General features: G+C 45.8%; 1 protein-coding gene across 7 annotated transcripts in view; it reads right to left on the bottom strand.

Moving 5' to 3' along the window:
- ATP2C1 (ATPase secretory pathway Ca2+ transporting 1) overlaps positions 1–18826 on the bottom strand; it is a 291909-nt gene that overhangs the window by 38501 nt on the left and 234582 nt on the right. For all 7 annotated transcript variants that reach the window (XM_030206388.1, XM_030206411.1, XM_030206380.1 and 4 more), the window contains 2 exons: positions 10251–10319; positions 8851–8967 (listed from right to left, as the gene is read on the bottom strand). In XM_030206388.1, coding sequence (XP_030062248.1) covers positions 8851–8967; positions 10251–10319 — 186 coding nt within the window. The remainder of the gene's footprint in view (positions 1–8850; positions 8968–10250; positions 10320–18826) is intronic.

Genomic DNA, 18826 nt, shown 5'->3' with positions numbered 1-18826 from the left:
AATCTCATTTCATGTCCTCTAGTTCTACCGCCTTCCCATCTATGGAAAAGGTTCGTTTGCGGATTTGTACCTTTCAAATATTTGAACGTCTGTATCATATCACCCGTTTCTCTTTTCCTCCAGGGTATACATGTTCAGGTCAGCAAATGTCTCCTCATACGTCTTGTAACGCAAATCCCATACCATTCTTGAAGCTTTTCTTTGCACCGCTTTAATTCTTTTTACATACTTAGCAAGATACAGCCTCCAAAACTGAACACAATACTCCAGGCGGGGTCTCATCAACGACTTATACAGGAGCATCAACACCTCTCTCTATACAGCCTAGCAAATCTTCTAGCTACGGCCACCGCCTTGTCACACTGTTTCGTCACCTTCAGATCCTCAGATACTATGGCTGATAAAGTCCATCCAGTCTGCCCAACAATCTCATTCATTCTCAATTCAAGATTAAATGTGATATATACTTGATCATGGTCTTTGGTGTTTCTGGATCATAGACCATAGAAGTCCACCCAGCTCTATCCTTATGTTCCAACTACTGGAGTTGCCGTCAAAGCCCACACCAGCCAATATATGTGCTCATATTGCATTGTATATACAAATACACGCAGAGATCTGCTAGCATATAGTTTGTAAGTTGGCATACACTTGGTTGTCAACTGGCTGGAGTGTAGGCAGGACACTAAGTTACACACATATCCCAAAATACAGATGAAGATTGTGCCTTGGACAACTTTTTCTAGTTTTTTTCTCATTCTGATTCCTGTTTTAATTTCTGATTGTTCTTGTTTGCCTTTACTGTGATCCACGTTGAACTTATTGAGGTATATGTGGAATACAAGAAATATTGCTATGCTATGTACATATATATATGGTTATACTACTATTCCTATTCTACAAAGGAAAGAAGGCACCTTTCTTTATAGAATATGTACCAATCAGGCACCCTCGGGACACTTACACACTATTATAGAATTACTCCCCCTAGTGGCCAGCTTGAGACCACAATTGCAAGCTTCTGGAAAGATCCCTGGTGCAAGACCCCTAGTCAAGGGCCATCACTGTCTGTAGGTAAGAAATTATAAAAAATAAAGTAACTGCAAATGAAGGCTCATGACACCACAAACCAGGCACTAACATTTAAGTGTGTGTCATGCACCTAGAATTCGTGGAGGGGCATTTTTGAAAGAATGTCCAACTCAGAATTTCTTTATTTATTTATTTTACAGCATTTATATCCCACATTTTCCCACCCAAGGGCAGGCCCAATGTGGCTTACAGTAATTTACAAAAGCATACATCAAATCTTCAACAAACAGACAGTCAATGGCATTGTAGGGAAAGGGACAAGTGATTAATAGCAGAGGTGGGAAAATATGGATAGAAAATAGAATTCAATAGGTAGCGGTGCGGGGCGGGTCAAGAGCGTAAGCCTTTCCCAATAAGTAGGTCTTAAGGTATCTTTTGAAGTTCGGATGATCAGGGATAACTTTCACAAATTTAGGTAGACCATTACACAGTTGTGCGCTAATATAGGAAAAGGTGGAGGCGTAAGCGGTTTTATACTTGAGGCCACTGTAGATTGGGTAATGCAGATTTAGGTACAAGCGAGCTGATCTGTGAGAGTTTCAAGGTGGTAAGCTGACAAGGGCATCCATATACGCAGGGGCTTCACCATAGAGAATTTTATGCACCAAAGCGCAAATTTTAAATGTTATTCGGTCCTTTACAGGGAGCCAGTGCAGTTTCTCACGCAGTGGCCTTGAGCTTTCAAACCTTGATTTACCATAAATGAGCCTAGCAGCTGTGTTCTGGGCAGTTTGTAATTTTTTCAGGAGCATGTGTTTGTACCCTGCATATATCCCATTACAGTAATCAAGGCGGCTAAGGACTAAAGACTGAGTTAAACCTCGAAATACTTCCCTAGGGAAATAAGGTTTTATGCGTTTTAGCTTCCAAAGAGAGAAGAACATTTGTCTGGTGGTAGAGTTCGTTTGCTGCTCCAGAGTTAAGTGTCTGTCAACAAGTACACCTAATATTTTTAGAGACTCTGAGATTGGTAAGACAAGCTCAGGTGTGATTACTGCGGAGGTCGTGAACTTGTTATAGGGAGTGGAGAGGACAAGGCAATGTGTTTTCTCAGCATTAAATTTGAATTTAAAAGTGTTGGCTCAATCTAGCATTGTGCGTAACCCAAGCTGTATTTCATTGGCTATCTCGCTCAAGTCTGTTTTAAAAGGAATAGAGATAGTGATGTCATCCGCATAAATAAATGGGTTGAGACCTAATTTGGAAAAGGCTGTGGCCAGAGGAACCAAAATTATGTTGAAGAGTGTTGGGGAAAGCGGGAGCCCTGAGGCACACCACAGTCTGCATTCCAGCGAGGCAACAGGCTTGAGTTAGAGTTAACTTGGTATGATCTTGTGGTTAAAAAACCTTTTCAGCCATGCTAACACATTTCCACTGGCACCAAAGTAGTCAAGGAGCTGAAGCAGGATGTCATGGCTCACCATGTTGAAAGCACTAGACATGTCAAATTGTAAGAGCAGAATTCTCTTTCCAACAGCTATTTCCTTTTTAAAGTTGGTCAGGAGGGTGACAAGCACGGTTTCGGTACTATGGAGTGGACGGAATCCTGACTGTGACTCATGCAATATATTAAACTTATCCAAGAATTCCTTGAGCTGTTTGTATACTATGCTATCGATCAATTTCACAAAAAGCGGAATAGACGCAATCGGCCGATAGTTGGCAAGATCTTGGCTGTTTTTCTTGACATCTTTGGGAATCGGGGTAAGTAGGATGTTCCCAAAAGTTTCAGGGAACATGCCAATACCAAGCATAAAGTTGAAATGCTGCGTCAAATCAGCTATGAAGCAACGAGGAACACATTTGCGTAAACAGTTTGGGCAAGCATCTAATTTGCAAAATTTACTGGAAAGTCTGCAAATCTCCTGTAGGACTGAATCCACAGTAAGAGGTGCAAAGAGTGAGAACGATCAGTCAGCTGGGTGCTCGCCTGAACTCGGATCAAGGTCACTAAGAAAATCACTTACACACAAAGTGCTCTGCGGTAGGGCATCCTTTAATTTTGTGAATTTTTCTTTGAAAAACTTGGCCAAAGTTGCAGCAGGTGGAATACCTTTATTGACAGATGTGAGCACTGTAGTATCTGTGAGTTTGTTAACTAAAGAGTAGAGTTGTTTCAAATCTTTGTACTCTGGGCCTATTTTAGATTTATAATAGAGTTTCTTGGATTGTCTGATAGCATAATTATACTTTCTCTGAGAGGCCTTCCATGTATTTAGATGTTGAGTGTCCTGGCGCTTTCTCCAGGCCCTTTCAAGTCATCTGCAAGTGGTTTTAAGTTGTTTAAGATCATCATTAAACCATGGTGCAGCAGCAGTCCTCTTTATGGACCTTGCTCTGAGAGGAGCAATGGTGTCCAAAATTCTTCTACATCGTGTGTCCCAATTTGCCAAGAAGTTAACAGAATCCACCGGCTCAGGCCAATCTTTTTTATAAATTAACTGCCAAAATATCTTGAGGTCAATATAACCTCTAGTGTAATAAGTCGTTTGATTTTGAGAGTACAGCGGGCCTTTCACTTGCCATGAAATGGAGCAGGTTAGCTTGAAGTGATCTGACCAAGGGATTGCTGACCATATAGAGTTTATATGAAAAGTGAGGTTAGTGGCTGATTTTAGGGAGAGGAGGTCAAGCGTGTGTCCTTTCAAATGGGTTGCTTGGTGATTCCAGAAGGAGAAATCCCGGGAGTGGAGAAAGCCCAAGCAGTCATGCGTGTCGGAAAATGAGTAGTTGTCAAGATGCAGATTAATATCACCCAAAATTAGCTGGCCAAACATGCGCTGGAAACAAAATCTGCAAAAATAGGCTGTACCTCATTCCAGTTGCTAGGCGGTCTATATAATAGGATGCAGGTCAGATGACTAAATAATGTTTTATTGGGACATCCTGCTCATAACATAAAAAAAAAAACAAAAACAAAGTCCATCTCTCTCTTTTTTTTAATTGAATTTTTTGCTAATACTTACAACCAGCAACAAAGAAACTCTTATCTCTCTCAAAATCTCCAACTTATGCGCATAATTCAGGATCTTGCATATTACCACACATGGACATTCCTCTGCTGATCTTTTAGGCCCCAGCCTATGCACCCGTTCTATGTGCAAGGGTCCCGTAACCAGCTGCAACCTCAAAGTAGACATCAGCCATGATTCCAGAAACTTTCTCAGCTCTGCCTCAGGGATAGACTCAGGCAAGCCAACGAGCCTTAGATTCCCCCTTCAGGAGCTATTTTCCATATCATCTGACTTGTCCTCCAGAGATTTTACTTTGTCTTGTAACGTGGCCGTCAGGGTTAATTGCCGTACCCGATCTTCCAGGTCAGAGACACGCTGGCAGTAAGCCGAGAACTCCCCCTTTAGAGCTTCGAAGTTCCCATCGACACTGTCCAATCTGGCAGACACTACTTGCATTTTTTGTCAAATGAGGCATCGATGGCTTGTGTTACTTCAGTAACTATTTCAGACACCCATGCGGAGCTGACCGAAGAGGGGCCTCCCTCGCCTCCCGCCACCATCTTGGAGTCGCACCTCGCTAGCTTCTTCTTCTCTCTTCGAGACGATTTTGTAGTCATAAATGCTGGCAAACAGCTTCACTGCTTCTGCAAAACGTTCCGAAAAAAGAATGCCGTACAATCCCTGTTTTTGGTCCTTTCAATGTAGTCTAGAAGGGTGGGTTTTGGCGATCCGAGCCGGGAACTTCTCCCACTTGCGTCTGCTCTCTCAGCACAACATCACGTGACCAAAAAAAAGTGGAGATTTTATAAAAAGCCATCATTTAGCCAGTGGCATACACAGATTTGAAGGTGGCTCATTCTGGATGAGGTTAGGGTGTATCTTCAAGCTATGCATGCTATTTTAGAATGGCAATACATGTATATGCCAGAAAATTTCCCCACTGGCATTTGCTCTGAGTCAAGTATATTTATTAGGGATGTGCATGCATTTGAAAAAATACAGGAAATATTTGTGTGACATTTCTTATGTCATTTCATATCATTTTTAATCTGACAAGAAAAGACAGAATTTCTTTCCACCTGTCATCAATAGTGCACACTACTTACACTAACTAAAAAAAAAATCAATTAACAAATAATCCCCTAAGCAGTATGAGAAACATTTGGCTTGCACACCCAGAATAACCATGGACTCACTTGTACCTGGGCTTACTATGAGAGCTTGAAGGGGAATAGCTGGAGTTAAAAAGTACCTCTAAATTCCAGAAGTTTGATTTTTGGAATTTGGCTACTTGATTGCCTCCTGTTGGATATGCAGTTCTGCAAATACCACAACTTCCAAAAGAGAGAATAGTTTTATAAAGGACTTTTGCACCGAACTGGACATAAATTTTCTGGAGTCTTCATTAGAAGTAGTTATCCAACAGGTGACTTTTGCATTGAAAGTAGATTGTTACAATATTTTGCATCTGTATTTCCGCAATAAGAGGGAGCTAATCTGAACCAGGCATTGCTGGCCTTGAGGCTTAGAGTTTTAGCTTTAGGTGCTAGTTTTGTGACATAAGAAAGAAAAAGTTATATATTTTTTCTAAGCAATTTTTGGATTTTATTGCTACTAAGGCAGACATAAAAGTTCAAGTTTAATAGAAAGTTATCCATTGTGAGATGCAGGCTGTTTTGGCAATACCAGAATAGTATCTTAATTGATTTCTTTTTTTCTTTATTGCTTACTTTTCTATTCTTGGATCCTATTTCCTTATTCAGTGGATGAATGATTTATAACTGATATTTTTATTATGTTATAATTTTGCCTTATAGTTTATTATTTTATGTCTTTCAATTGTGTTACTATTGTGATTATAATTAATATTGATAATAAAAAAAATAAAATAAAATTAAAAAAAAGGTAGTCAATAAAGAGTATGACTGATGTGCAAGGAAGTAGTAAGTAAAATCCAGTCCAATAGGGCTGAGGATCTTCCATGGGTCCCATGAAACCCCGACTCCATAAGAGCTTTAATATCCTGAAGGATTTCAGACATGAGCAATTTTGCTCTGGGCTGGTACAAATCACCCACCATAATCAGCAGGGTTATCACCCAGTGCCAGAAGTTGTGCATAAATTTCTTGAAAAAAAGGCCTAAAATGGTGGGAATCGCTATTGGGGCTATACAAATTGAATAAAACCACTGTGATTTGGTCTATGACTACAGTAAGTTTTTTACATCTACCTATATTATCAATCACTTGGGAGAGAACGGAGAAAATGACATACTTTTATCCATTTTGCCTAAGCTAATTCAGTTCTTTAAATGAGATATGGATCTCTCAAAGAAAATAACTGCCTTCATTGTCCATAAATAGTTATAAATGTTGTCTTTAGAACATAAATAGCCATACTAGAGACTAATGGCCCATCTAGCCCAGCATCCTGCTTCCAACAGTGGCTAATCAAGGTCACAAGTACCTGGCAGAAACCCAATTAGTAGCACCATTCCATGCTACAAATCCCTGAGCAAGGAGTGGCTTCCACCATGGCCATTTACTACTACTACTACTACTATTTACTACTATTTAGCATTTCTATAGCGCTACAAGGCGTACGCAGTGCTGCACAAACATAGAAGAAAGACAGTCTCTGCTCAAAGAGCTTACCATCTAATAGACAAAAAATAAAGTAAGCAAATCAAATCAATTTCCTCTACAAACTTGTACAAACCTTTTTTTAAACCCAGATATGCTAACCGCTGTTACCACATCCTCCGGCACTGAGTTCCAGAGCTTAACTACTGATTGAAAAAATATTTCCTCTTATTTGTTTTAAAAGTGCTTCCATGTAATTTCATTGAGTGTCCCCTGGTCTTCGTACTTTTTGAAAGAGTGAAAAATTGATTCACTTTTACCCATTCTACACCACTCAGGATTTTATAGACATCAAACATATCCCCCTCCTCAGCTCTTTCCAAGCTGAAGAGCCCTAACCTCTTTAGCCTTTCCTCACATGGGAGGAGTTCCACCCCCTTTATCATTTGCACCTTTTCAAATTCAGCTATATCTTTTTTAAGATAAGGCAACATTTAAACAGTAAAGCTTTAAAGGAGCCATGTTGCCAGATAATACATATATCTTTGTCCCAATCTCACTGCATTTGGAACCAACATCAATATCTCCTACATCCATGCATACAAAACACAGAAAAAAAAAACTGTAAAGATGACAACCCTGGAGGACTGGGGTTGCGCCATGAGACATATAGAAAACTTCTGAAACAAACGATAATCCATGTGGCCTTCTCTACCACTTAAGTCAAGAAATTTTGTTAATATACCTGTCCATTGTTCCATGGCAAAGTCAAAGCTGAGTCACTGAAACACTTATCATAGGTAATAAGTTGTGAATCAGAGCTTCCATGCATTTACACAGGTGTTGCATGCAGCCAGACAGCAGGGGGTAGTAGTACTAGAATGCCATTCCAATATAGATCTAGTGCACTCTTTGGTTAAAATTTTTAGCACTTGAGGAAAGTGGAAGACTAAGCCTGAATGGTCTAGGAGAATTCTTACTATGCTCAGTTCAACTGGAAATATGGTGGATGCTCTCCACTTCAAACAAGTGCTTGAACTTGAAGATGCTTAGGAAGAAACTGACAAATTCAATAGGTTGCAGGCCTTTGAACACCTTCCAGCAGCCCTTATATTTGAATGTTGTGATGACATTGGTTATTAGCATCCTTCATTGAAGATTTAAGCTCCACGATCTGCTTTTAGCCCTGTGCTAACTTGTGGAAATCATCTTGTACCACTGCAAACATGATTTGAAATGAGATGTGTTCTTTAAAAGAATTCATTTGAACAGTAAGATTAGACATTTCTACCTTAAGCTCTCCGAAATTCTCAGAGTTGTCTACTTATGAACTGAAATCAATGTGAGCTTGCCAGAATTGCCTGCAGAAAATCTTGTGTTTTTAAAATTTTTATAGCCGACACCAACTTTGCTGGAACTGGCGAGTCCTCCTTGGGTCATTTGAACTCACCAGACACCACAAAAGCAATTTCTATTTTGTGTGTCTTATTCCTCAATATGTCAGGAGAATGAATGCTCATTTGGGGTGCAAGAGGCAGTGGCAATACTGAGAGAGGGCCAGGTATTGTCAGAAAATAGAAAGCAAGCCCTAAGCAGCCACCTTAGTGAAAGTCCCAGATCTACCCCAGAACTACAGTACTTGTGTCTTATTTTTATTCAAGACTAGAACACTACATTCTATCCATTGCACCAACTTTAGATTAATTTCCCCTTTTGAACATCACTACATAGAGGTAGTAACACATGTACATCATCCATATATAAGTAACCCATCATGTCTGATGACTAAAGAAGAACCCCCAAGTGATGCAAAAGAAACACTGAACAAGGGAGAAATGGAGGAACCTCATGGAAACCCATTTTTAATCAAATAAGGGGAAAACAATAAACCTCTTTCCCTCGCTGAGCAGTATCTTTCTATTAAAAACGATGAGCACTATAAATATTTTATTAAAAGCGCTGTGTTCAGCAAGCCTTGCAAACACAGATCTGAACCTCTGTTTTCTGACCGAGATGCACTATATAAAATTAGCTGGTTTTCTCAGTGCTCATCATGACCACCTGTCATCCTGCTCATTCTTGTTCCATTTTTCCAGTCCACCCCCCCCCCCCCCCCCAATTTTTTTTTGTTCAGTTTCCATTTTTAACATCAGTATTACTTTTGCATTAGTTTTCATTCTAACATGCTCTAATACTGTCTGTCTCTCCCAACTAAACTTTACCTCTGAGCAGGGGGCCCATCCATGATGATATTGATCCACAAAATTTGCATGGCATTGAGAGGATTAGGAAAATTCATTAACGTAGCCAGAGATATTAAAGTCAATGCAGCTATACTCCTGTTGAAGAAAGTTTTAAAAAACAGTCAGCAAAACAAATATCTACTATCTATGAAGCTATTCTTTTTGTTAACTATTATAGCCAGAATATGTGTCTACTTTAGGGACAATTTTCCTAAACGTTTCTCTTTGACAAACTGTTTTCAGTAGTGTTCGATGCTACACAAAACACCTTCAACCCATTTTTTTTAAACTTTCTGAAGGATCATCATTTGCCACTTCACTGTTACTGAAGGAGTTCAGTAAACAAACAAACAAACAGGGCAGCTATGGCTGATAGCTGTACTGACACTTATATATTCAGCCCAGTGTGAGGAGGTAAGAGCTTCTTCTCTCCCTCTGGACTTCAGGACCACCTTTGGGGATTTTAGCGGGGGGCAGAATTTTGTGTTATTTTAGAAAAAAACGCATGGTAAACTGCGCATTAAGCACTTTCTGAGTTAGGGGGTGGGGTATAGGTGGAGAATGGGCATTCCCAGCATTTTGCAGGTAGTGTGCAACATATACCAGTTCTACAGTTAGTGTGGGTCCATTTACCACCCCCTAAATAGGAGACACTAAATGCTTCTCTGCTAACCCCAATCTCAGTACCGTGCGCCAACTGGCATTTTAACATGGGATCTGTAAACGAAATGCAGGAAATGCCCCAATAAATGTGCTTTAGTAAAAAGGGTCCCTTCAGCCAGGTAAGTTTAGGCAAGCATGTTCAGTGGCACTATTATCTTAATAAGTACCACTAAATATTCAAGATGCTTGCTAGCTTACTGATTATTAACCCATTTTCTCAACAGAATTTAACAGATTTAATGTTGATGCCACTATTCTAAACTCTTATCAGTTTGCACTAGCTGAAATAGAACCTTATTTATTTTATTGCATTTGTATCCCACATTTTCCCACCTCTTTGCAGGCTCAATGTGGCTTACATTACATCATGTATAGTGGAAATATGAAGAAAATAGACATTTAGTATTGCATTTAGTTATGCTGTTCTGCCTTTAGATGGGACAGATAAAAAGGAATTTGATCCCCCCCCCTCCACACACATTTCTATCATAGTTTATAATAGAAATATTTTCCCCCTACTTGGATGGATAATGGAAAGATTAAAAAGAAAAGCAAGCAGCACTGTAATAAGAAAACCAGCTTGGTAACTATAGCCATATAAATTCTACTGCAGGCAGCTGCTCTTAGCCTGTATTAGTTCAACTCAGAATATTCAAATTATAAAACAAATTCCCCACTGATGCTGACTGACAGTGGTACTTGGGTTGCAAACTTACGTGCTCAGCTGGAATCTAACAAAGTTTTTAATGTTATTATAAATTCCTTTGCCCTCTTCAATTGCAGACCTGTAATAAAATAAAACACACAAAAAAATGTTACATTGGTCTCAATCTCAATGAGTTCCACAGGCACTGCATAGCTGTTCTGCTGTAGGCAGCTACCAGATTCTTATTTTAAAAACTAGTAAAAAAGGCCCGTTTCTGAGAAATGAAATGGGCGCTAGCAAGGTTTTCCTTGGAGTGTGTATGTTTGAGAGAGTGTGTGAGAGAGAGTGAATGTGAGTGTGTGTAAGTGTGTGTGTGACAGAGTGTGACTGGGCGCGAGTGTGGCTGTGACAGTGACAGTGTATGTATGGGAATCAGAGTGTGTGGCGGGGGCCCCTCCCTCCCAGTTCCAGGGGCCCTTGTCCCTCCCTCCGAGTTTCAGGGCCTGTCCCTCCCTCCCTCCCAGTTCCAGGGTCATCCCCCCTCCCAGTCGCAGGGTGCATCCGAGCTTGAGGGTGTCCCCACCCTCCCAGTTCCAGGGCCACCTTCCCTCCCAGTTGAAACAGCTGTATAGTTGTTTGTGATGGAGCAACAATTTTAAAAGGAGAATGTGGAGCAGGAGCTGTTAGGTTTGTGTGGTTTTCAGTGTATGGCAATGACGGCAGCGTGGGTGAGTGGAAACAGCGATTATGCAATGGTTGTGTGTACTTACAGTGGACTTTTTGGCTCAGTTGAAGTAGTGTGCATTGTTGCCGGTGTAGGATGTCCTAGTTTTGGGTGCCATGGGTCGAGTAACGGGGGATGAGGGGCGCGCTGGAGTGGGACTGCTGCTCTGTCCGTCCGTCCCCCCTGCCGAGTCGCCGTTGGGCCCCGTTCCGCGTCAGGGAACAGTCACCGACCCTCGTCCCCGATGGACACTCGCACCAGCCAGTCGGCCGCCGTCCCACCGCTCTCCCTCTGCGTCCTGTGCGAGATTCATAACGTGGACTTGTAGAGGAGAGGGAGGGCGGTGGGACGGTGAGCGAGCGTGTGGCGCGAGTGTCCATCGGAGAGGAGGGTGGGTGAGGGTGACTGTGGGCGGAGGGACCGTGGTCTATCGGCGACTCGGGAGGGGGGGAGGGAGACAGCCGCGTCGACTATGTGTCCTCCAGGTGAGGGAGGGAGTGCGGATGGGGGGGGGGGGGTGCAGCGAGGCAGTTGGAGCGCCGTGACCGGGGGGGGGGGGGATGTAGCCTACATCAGCATTGAGTTTTTCTTCGCTTTTGTCAGTACCCGCCGTCGACGTCATGACGTAGATGCGAGGGCAGGGCAGACAGTCTGTGTCAAACCGGATATCTCTGGCACCTCAAGTTTCTGGCTGGAGGCTTCATAGAACGTTGGAGGTGCCTTTTATATATAGAGATATTTTCAAAAGCTTTATATGCGGGTAATACTTTTCAAGCCTATTCAGCTTTTTAAAATTATTGCTTGCTTAAAAACAATTCATAATCAACATTTCCAGTCCAGCTTAATCATGAATCACTTGACTTGTAAAACCAAAAGCATGTTTTGATTTTAGTCCTGTAACATTACTCGCAATTACCAAGAGCCAAATTTCTCTCCTTCCAAGGAAGGTGCAGCCCAGGCTTCCAAAGACTGAGCAAAGCATATATACAAAGGTTCAACTAACAAAAAATGGCTTTACTATATTAGATGCTAATTTTAGGAAACAGGGATTAAATAAAAACAAACCCAAAAGGAAAATTTATCAAATTTTACTCTATTTTGTTCTAATACAAAAACAGTTAAAAATTTACCACTGATAATCGTCTACGCTCCGTCTATTAAGCCGCGCTAGCGGCTGTCCATGCGCTAGTGCCAAAACAGTCCCTACTGTTTTTAATGCTGGGGCAAAACTTTGAAGAATTTACCTTTCAGTGTTTGGCAATTCTATAATCTCCAATAATTCATATAAAAGTCTGAGTCAAGAAAAAAAGAAACAGGTAGTAACCAGATGAACCAGAGCCACCTTTAAGCTGATGCATGTGGGGCAATCTTGCCAGGTCCTGTGTGTGAAGTCTAGCAGGGTTTCTGAGCCTTGCCCTTCCGGAAAGCACTGAAGGTAAAATTATGTATAATCATACCTGATAATTTTCTTTCCATTAATCATAGCTGATCAATCCATAGACTGGTGGGTTGTGTCCATCTACCAGCAGGTGGAGATAGAGAGCAAACTTTTGCCTCCCTATATGTGGTCATGTGCTGCCGGAAACTCCTCAGTATGTCGATATCAAAGCTCCATCCGCAGGACTCAGCACTTAGAGAATTACACCCACGAAGGGACACTCTGCCCAGCTCACCACCGCCGAAACGGGGGAGGGGAATTAACCCAGCTCATCCCCACACAAGTGGGGGAGGGGAATCCGTCCAGCTCATCCCCGCGGAGCGGGGGAGGGACACCACACCCGCCGATGCGGGGGGATCTGGCTTATCCTGCAACCGCAACCGCGGGAGGAGCTGACTGACCCTAACACCGCCGAAGCGGGAGGGGTACAAAGCTGCCCTACAGCCGCACGAAGCGGGAGGGAGTGCCGGCAGAATTTAAATCTCAATCCAGCCCCGTAAAACGGAGGGGAGAGGAATGCAGCAGCTCACTGTAACACAAACTCGTCTCAACTCTTGAAGAATCCAAGTGAAAAAACTTGAACACAAAGTCTTTCTGAAGTAACTGAAGACTAAACTTGAACCTGAAATGCAACCAGAATAAAAACAGTACAGATATCTGGGAGGGGCTATGGATTGATCAGCTATGATTAATGGAAAGAAAATTATCAGGTATGATTATACATAATTTTACCTTCCATATCATCAAGCTGATCAATCCATAGACTGGTGGGATGTACCGAAGCAGTACTCACCCAGGGCGGGACATTGAAAACCCTGACCTCAACACTGAAGCTCCAAACCGGGCCTCCGCCCGTGCAGCCACAGTCAAACGGTAATGCTTGGAGAATGTATGAGCCGAAGCCCAAGTTGCCGCCTTGCATATCTCTTCCAAGGAGACGGACCCGGCCTCTGCCATCGAGGCCGCCTGAGCTCTTGTGGAGTGAGCCTTCAGCTGGATAGGCGGCACCTTCCCCGTGGCCACATAAGCCGCTGCAATGGCTTCCTTGACCCATCTTGCCACTGTAGGCTTAGCAGCCTGCAGACCCCTACGAGGACCTGCAAACAGGACAAACAGATGATCTGACTTCCGGAAATCATTGGTCACTTCCAAGTATCTGATGATGACTCGTCTCACATCCAGATATTTAAGAGCAGAGTACTCCTCTGGGTAGTCCTCCCTACGAAAGGAAGGGAGACAGAGCTGCTGATTCACATGGAAGCGAGAAACAATCTTGGGCAGGAAGGAAGGCACTGTGCGAATAGTCACTCCTGCCTCAGTGAACTGCAGAAAAGGCTCTCGACAAGAGAGCGCCTGGAGCTCGGAAACTCTTCTGGCTGAAGTGATAGCCACCAAAAAGACTGCTTTCAACGTCAGGTCTTTCAGAGATGCCCTTGTCAAGGGTTCAAAAGGCGGCTTCTGCAATGCTCTTAGCACCAGGTTGAGATTCCACGCAGGCACCACTGAGTGCAGAGGAGGGCGCAGGTGATTAACTCCCCTGAGAAAGCGCACCACATCTGGCTGCGAAGCCAGGGAAACACCCTTCAGGCGGCCCCTGAAGCAAGCCAGAGCCGCTACCTGGACTCTAAGGGAACTGAGCGACAGGCCTTTCTCCAGACCTTCTTGCAGGAACGCCAACACTGAAGAAATTGGAGCAGTGAAGGGAGAAAGTGAGCCTGCTTCACACCACGCTGCAAAGATACGCCAAACCCTGGCGTAAGCAGTAGAAGTAGAGCGCTTCCTCGCTCTCAGCATAGTGGCGATGACCTTGTCTGAGAAGCCCTTCTTCCTCAGACGCTGCCGCTCAATAGCCAGGCCGTAAGACCAAAGGGGGAGGGATCCTCCATCACCACGGGACCCTGATGTAACAGGCCCTGCTCCACTGGCAGCCGCAGAGGATCGTCGACTGAGAGCCTGATCAAGTCCGCATACCAGGGACGTCTGGGCCAATCCGGACCCACCAGGATTACCCTGCCGGGATGCTTTGCCACCCGGTCTAGCACCCTGCCCAACATGGGCCAGGGCGGGAACACATAGAGAAGCTCTTGTGTCGGCCACTGTTGGAGAAGAGCATCTACTCCCAGGGAACGAGGGTCCCGTCCTCTGCTGAAAAAGCGCGGCACTTGGCAATTGGCCGATGACGCCATCAGATCTAGGCTCGGCTGGCCCCAGCGCTTCGTGATGTCCAAGAACGCCTGAGCAGATAGCTGCCACTCTCCGGGCTCCAAGGTATGGCGACTGAGAAAGTCCGCCTTGACATTCATGACTCCGGCAATGTGGGCCGCTGAAAGCTGCTCCAGGTTCGCTTCCGCCCACTGGCATAGATTCATAGCCTCCTTGGCTAGAGGGGCGCTCTTGGTACCTCCCTGGCGGTTGACATAGGCCACAGCCGTGGCATTGTCCGACATGACCCGTACAGGCTTCCACACCAGTACCGGGATGAACTCCAAAAGCGCCAACCGAATGGCTCTGAGTTCCAGGAGGTTGATAGACCACTTTGCCTCTGCAGGAGACCAGAGCCCCTGCGCTGTCCTTCCCAAGCAGTGGGCTCCCCAGCCCGACAACGAGGCGTCCGTCGTGACGACAATCCACTCTGGGGTCACCAGAGGCATTCCCGCAGACAACTTGTCTGTCTGCATCCACCAGCTCAGTGCCTTGCGCACTGCTGGGTCCAGGGGAAGGCACACAGCATAATCCTCCGACATCGGAGTCCAGCGCTGCAACAAAGAGTGTTGAAGTGGTCTCATATGAGCCCTGGCCCAGGGCACTACTTCCATCGTGGCCGTCATAGAGCCCAACAGCTGCACATAGTCCCAAGCCCGAAGAGGAGAGGCTACTAGGAACTGGTCCACCTGAGCCTGAAGTTTGACAATCCGATTGTCTGGCAGGAACACTCTGCCCACTTGGGTGTCGAATCGAACTCCCAGGTACTCCAGGGACTGAGTCGGGCGCAGCTGGCTCTTCTCCCAGTTGATGATCCATCCCAGGGAGCTCAAAAGAGCAACTACCCGGTCCACAGCTTTGCCGCACTCTGCATAAGAGGGGGCTCGGATCAACCAGTCGTCCAGATAAGGATGGACTTGTACCCCTTCCTTTCGTAGGAAAGCCGCGATGACCACCATTACTTTGGAAAAGGTCCGCGGAGCAGTAGCCAACCCGAATGGGAGGGCTCTGAACTGGAAGTGTTGTCCCAGGACTGCAAAACGCAGAAAGCGTTGATGAGGAGGCCAGATGGGAATATGCAGGTACGCTTCCTTGATGTCCAAGGATGCCAGAAACTCTCCTGCCTTCACTGCCGCTATAACAGAGCGGAGAGTCTCCATGCGAAAGTGCCGCACTTTCAAGGCCCGATTGACCCCTTTGAGGTCGAGGATAGGCCGGACAGAATCTCCTTTCTTTGGTACCACAAAGTAAATGGAGTAACGTCCCTTGCCAAGCTGACTTTCTGGCACCGGAACGACCGCGCCCAGGCGGATCAGATTGTCCAAGGTCTGCTGTACTGCCACAGCTTTGACCGGAGATTTGCAGGGAGAGAGTACGAACCCGTCTTTTAAGGGTCGGCAGAACTCTAGCTTGTAGCCGTCTCTGATGACTTCCAGCACCCACGCGTCTGAAGTTATTGTGGTCCACTCGCCCAGAAACGAGGACAGCCGTCCTCCAATCTGCACTGGGGCGTGGACCAAGGCCCCGTCATTGGGTACGAGACCCAGGGGGAGGACCGGAGGAAGCACCTCCGGGACGGCGGTCTCTGCGAAAGGAATGCTGCTTGGGGGAGAAAGTCCTCTTAAAGGAAGAGGGGGCAGAGTAACTCGACTTGCCCGGGCGGTACCGACGGGCTTCCTGCAACCGTCCTCTGAAGGTACCGGGACGAGTACTAGCTCGAGCCCTGACCTCTGGTAACTTCTTGCCCTTAGACGTGCCGAGATCGGTCACGATTTTGTCCAGCTCGACCCCAAAGAGCAGCTTGCCTTTAAAAGGCAACCTAGCCAGGCGGGATTTAGAGGCGTGGTCAGCCGACCAATGTTTCAGCCAAAGCCACCGCCGCGCAGAGATTGTCTGAGCCATGCCTTTCGCTGAGGCCCTCAAGACATCATACAGCAAGTCTGCCAAATAGGCTAAGCCCGATTCCAGGGCCGGCCAATCAGCCCTCAAGGAATGATCCGAGGGGGAAGCCCGCTGCACCATAGTCAGGCACGCCCTGGCCACATAGGAGCCGCAAACTGAGGCCTGCAAACTTAAAGCAGCCGCCTCAAAGGACGACCTTAAGGCCGCCTCCAATCTTCTGTCTTGGGCGTCCTTTAAGGCCGTGCCACCTTCCACCGGCAACGCCGTTTTCTTAGTCACCGCAGTGATTAAAGAATCCACGGTAGGCCACAGATAGGCCTCACGTTCACTCACAGCCAAAGGATAGAGGCGGGACATAGCCCTAGCCACTTTAAGGCTCGCTTCTGGGACATCCCACTGAGCCGAAATTAAGGTGTGCATGGCATCATGCACGTGGAAGGTTCTAGGCGGGCGCTTCGTCCCCAGCATAATGGCAGAGCCAACAGGGGCTGAAGGAGAGACGTCCTCCGGAGAGGAAATCTTCAAAGTGTCCATGGCCTGTACCAACAGGTTGGGCAAATCCTCTGGGCTAAAGAGCCGCGCTGCAGAGGGGTCATCCGCTCCATGCGAGCGGGGATCCGTCTCCTCCAAGGAATCCGCAAAGGACCGTTGGGAGACCTCAGACACGATGCCCTCATCTACATCGGAGGAGACAAATTCCTCCAAGGCCTGGGAATCAACCCGAGGGCGTTTGCCTCTGGGAACCTCAACCTCTTTTCCAGACGAGGGAGCAGGGGCAGCGTTGTGCATGAGGAAGGCCTGATGCAGCAGCAAAACAAACTCGGGGGAGAAACCCCCCAGACTGTGCACTTCCGCAGCCTGGGCAACAGCCCTAGACGCACCCTCAACCGGCGCTCGCAAGAGCGGGGGAGAGACATGCTGCGCATCCAAAATGGCGTCCGGCGCGACACTCCGCGAAGGAGCCGCGCGGGAAGAACGGCTCTTAACTTTAGCCGCTTTTGTGCCGTCGCCCAAATTAAGGGCGTTCTTGGCATTAATGTCTCCAACCTCAAGGGCGGCCCAAGAAGAAGCCGTCCGAGCCGCGTGGCCGGCCAAGATGGCGGAGGCGAGGAGCGGGGGATGGGCGTTTATGGCGGGAAAAACCGCCACGCCGGAGGAAGGACCGGGACATACATCGGTCACGAAACTGTCACCCGACAAGGGCGAATCAGGCTTTAAGACCCCCGCATCCCCTCTAGAAGCGCTCAAGCGATCCGGGGAGCGACCCTTTGCGCCCTCGCCCTCCGACGCCATATGCCACGAGGAGAAGAATCGGGGAACCCCCTGCCCGCTATAAAAAGGTAAAAATTACCTGCTGTCCGCTCCGAGCTGTAACAACCTGGTGTCCCAGTGAGTAGCTGCAATAGACGCTTAAATAAACGTCGAAATAAACGCCTTTAAGGACGTTCAAAATTTTTTTTTTTTTAACGGAGCCAGCGGGAGGGGGGAGAAAAGGAGGGACCTGGCACCACCAGGTTTGCACTTGCTCAAAAGAGCCCTCAACCCCAGGCACTCAACAAAACCTAAAAATTAGGCTTGGAGGCCTAGCCAGAGCTGCTGCTGTGTGTGACCACCACCTGCTGAGATAGAGAACATACTGAGGAGTTTCCGGCAGCACATGACCACATATAGGGAGGCAAAAGTTTGCTCTCTATCTCCACCTGCTGGTAGATGGACACAACCCACCAGTCTATGGATTGATCAGCTTGATGATATGGAAGACCCATTTATTCAAGCAAGCCTATCCTAATGACCCAGACTAATCTTATGAACCCATCTACTTAACACATATCCATGTGACAACGACACTGACCTAGACTATCTCCTACCTTACTCCCTTCTCCACTGCCTATCTCTACCTACTCATCTATTATTCTGGTATACTTAACTTTTACTTTCTCCAACAATATTCTGTATTCCCTATTACTATGTAAGCCGCATTGAACCTGCTTTGAGTGGGAAAGCACAGGATACAAATGTAATAAATAAATAAATAAATACTAAGATCATCACAGCTGGTGAGGGTCCCCAAGTCTTCCAGAGAATTGAGAAGAATAGAGCTGGTGGATTCTTTAGCCCAGGTGAGTCGAACAAGAGGCAGTGAGGCTGGCTAGGTTCCACTAACCCACCAGAAGAGGAAGGAGAGTGGCAAGATTCCCAAATAAGACTTCCACCTTATCCCAGGTCAGCCACACAAGTTGATCCAATCACTGTTTTACTGAAGTGCATGCACAGATTTCTAATTCTGTTTTTTTAGTGAAAGCAATGGGGAAATTGGGGCTAGGTAAATCCGTTTCGTTGATCTGGGGTGAGGTAAAAACCCTACATCTAAAAGCCTCCA

The sequence above is a fragment of the Microcaecilia unicolor genome, chromosome 1 (genome assembly GCF_901765095.1).
Source record: "Microcaecilia unicolor chromosome 1, aMicUni1.1, whole genome shotgun sequence".
NCBI lineage: Eukaryota > Metazoa > Chordata > Amphibia > Gymnophiona > Siphonopidae > Microcaecilia > Microcaecilia unicolor.
Note: the sequence above shows the minus strand (reverse complement) of the source record. Positions and strands in the feature narration are given on the sequence as shown.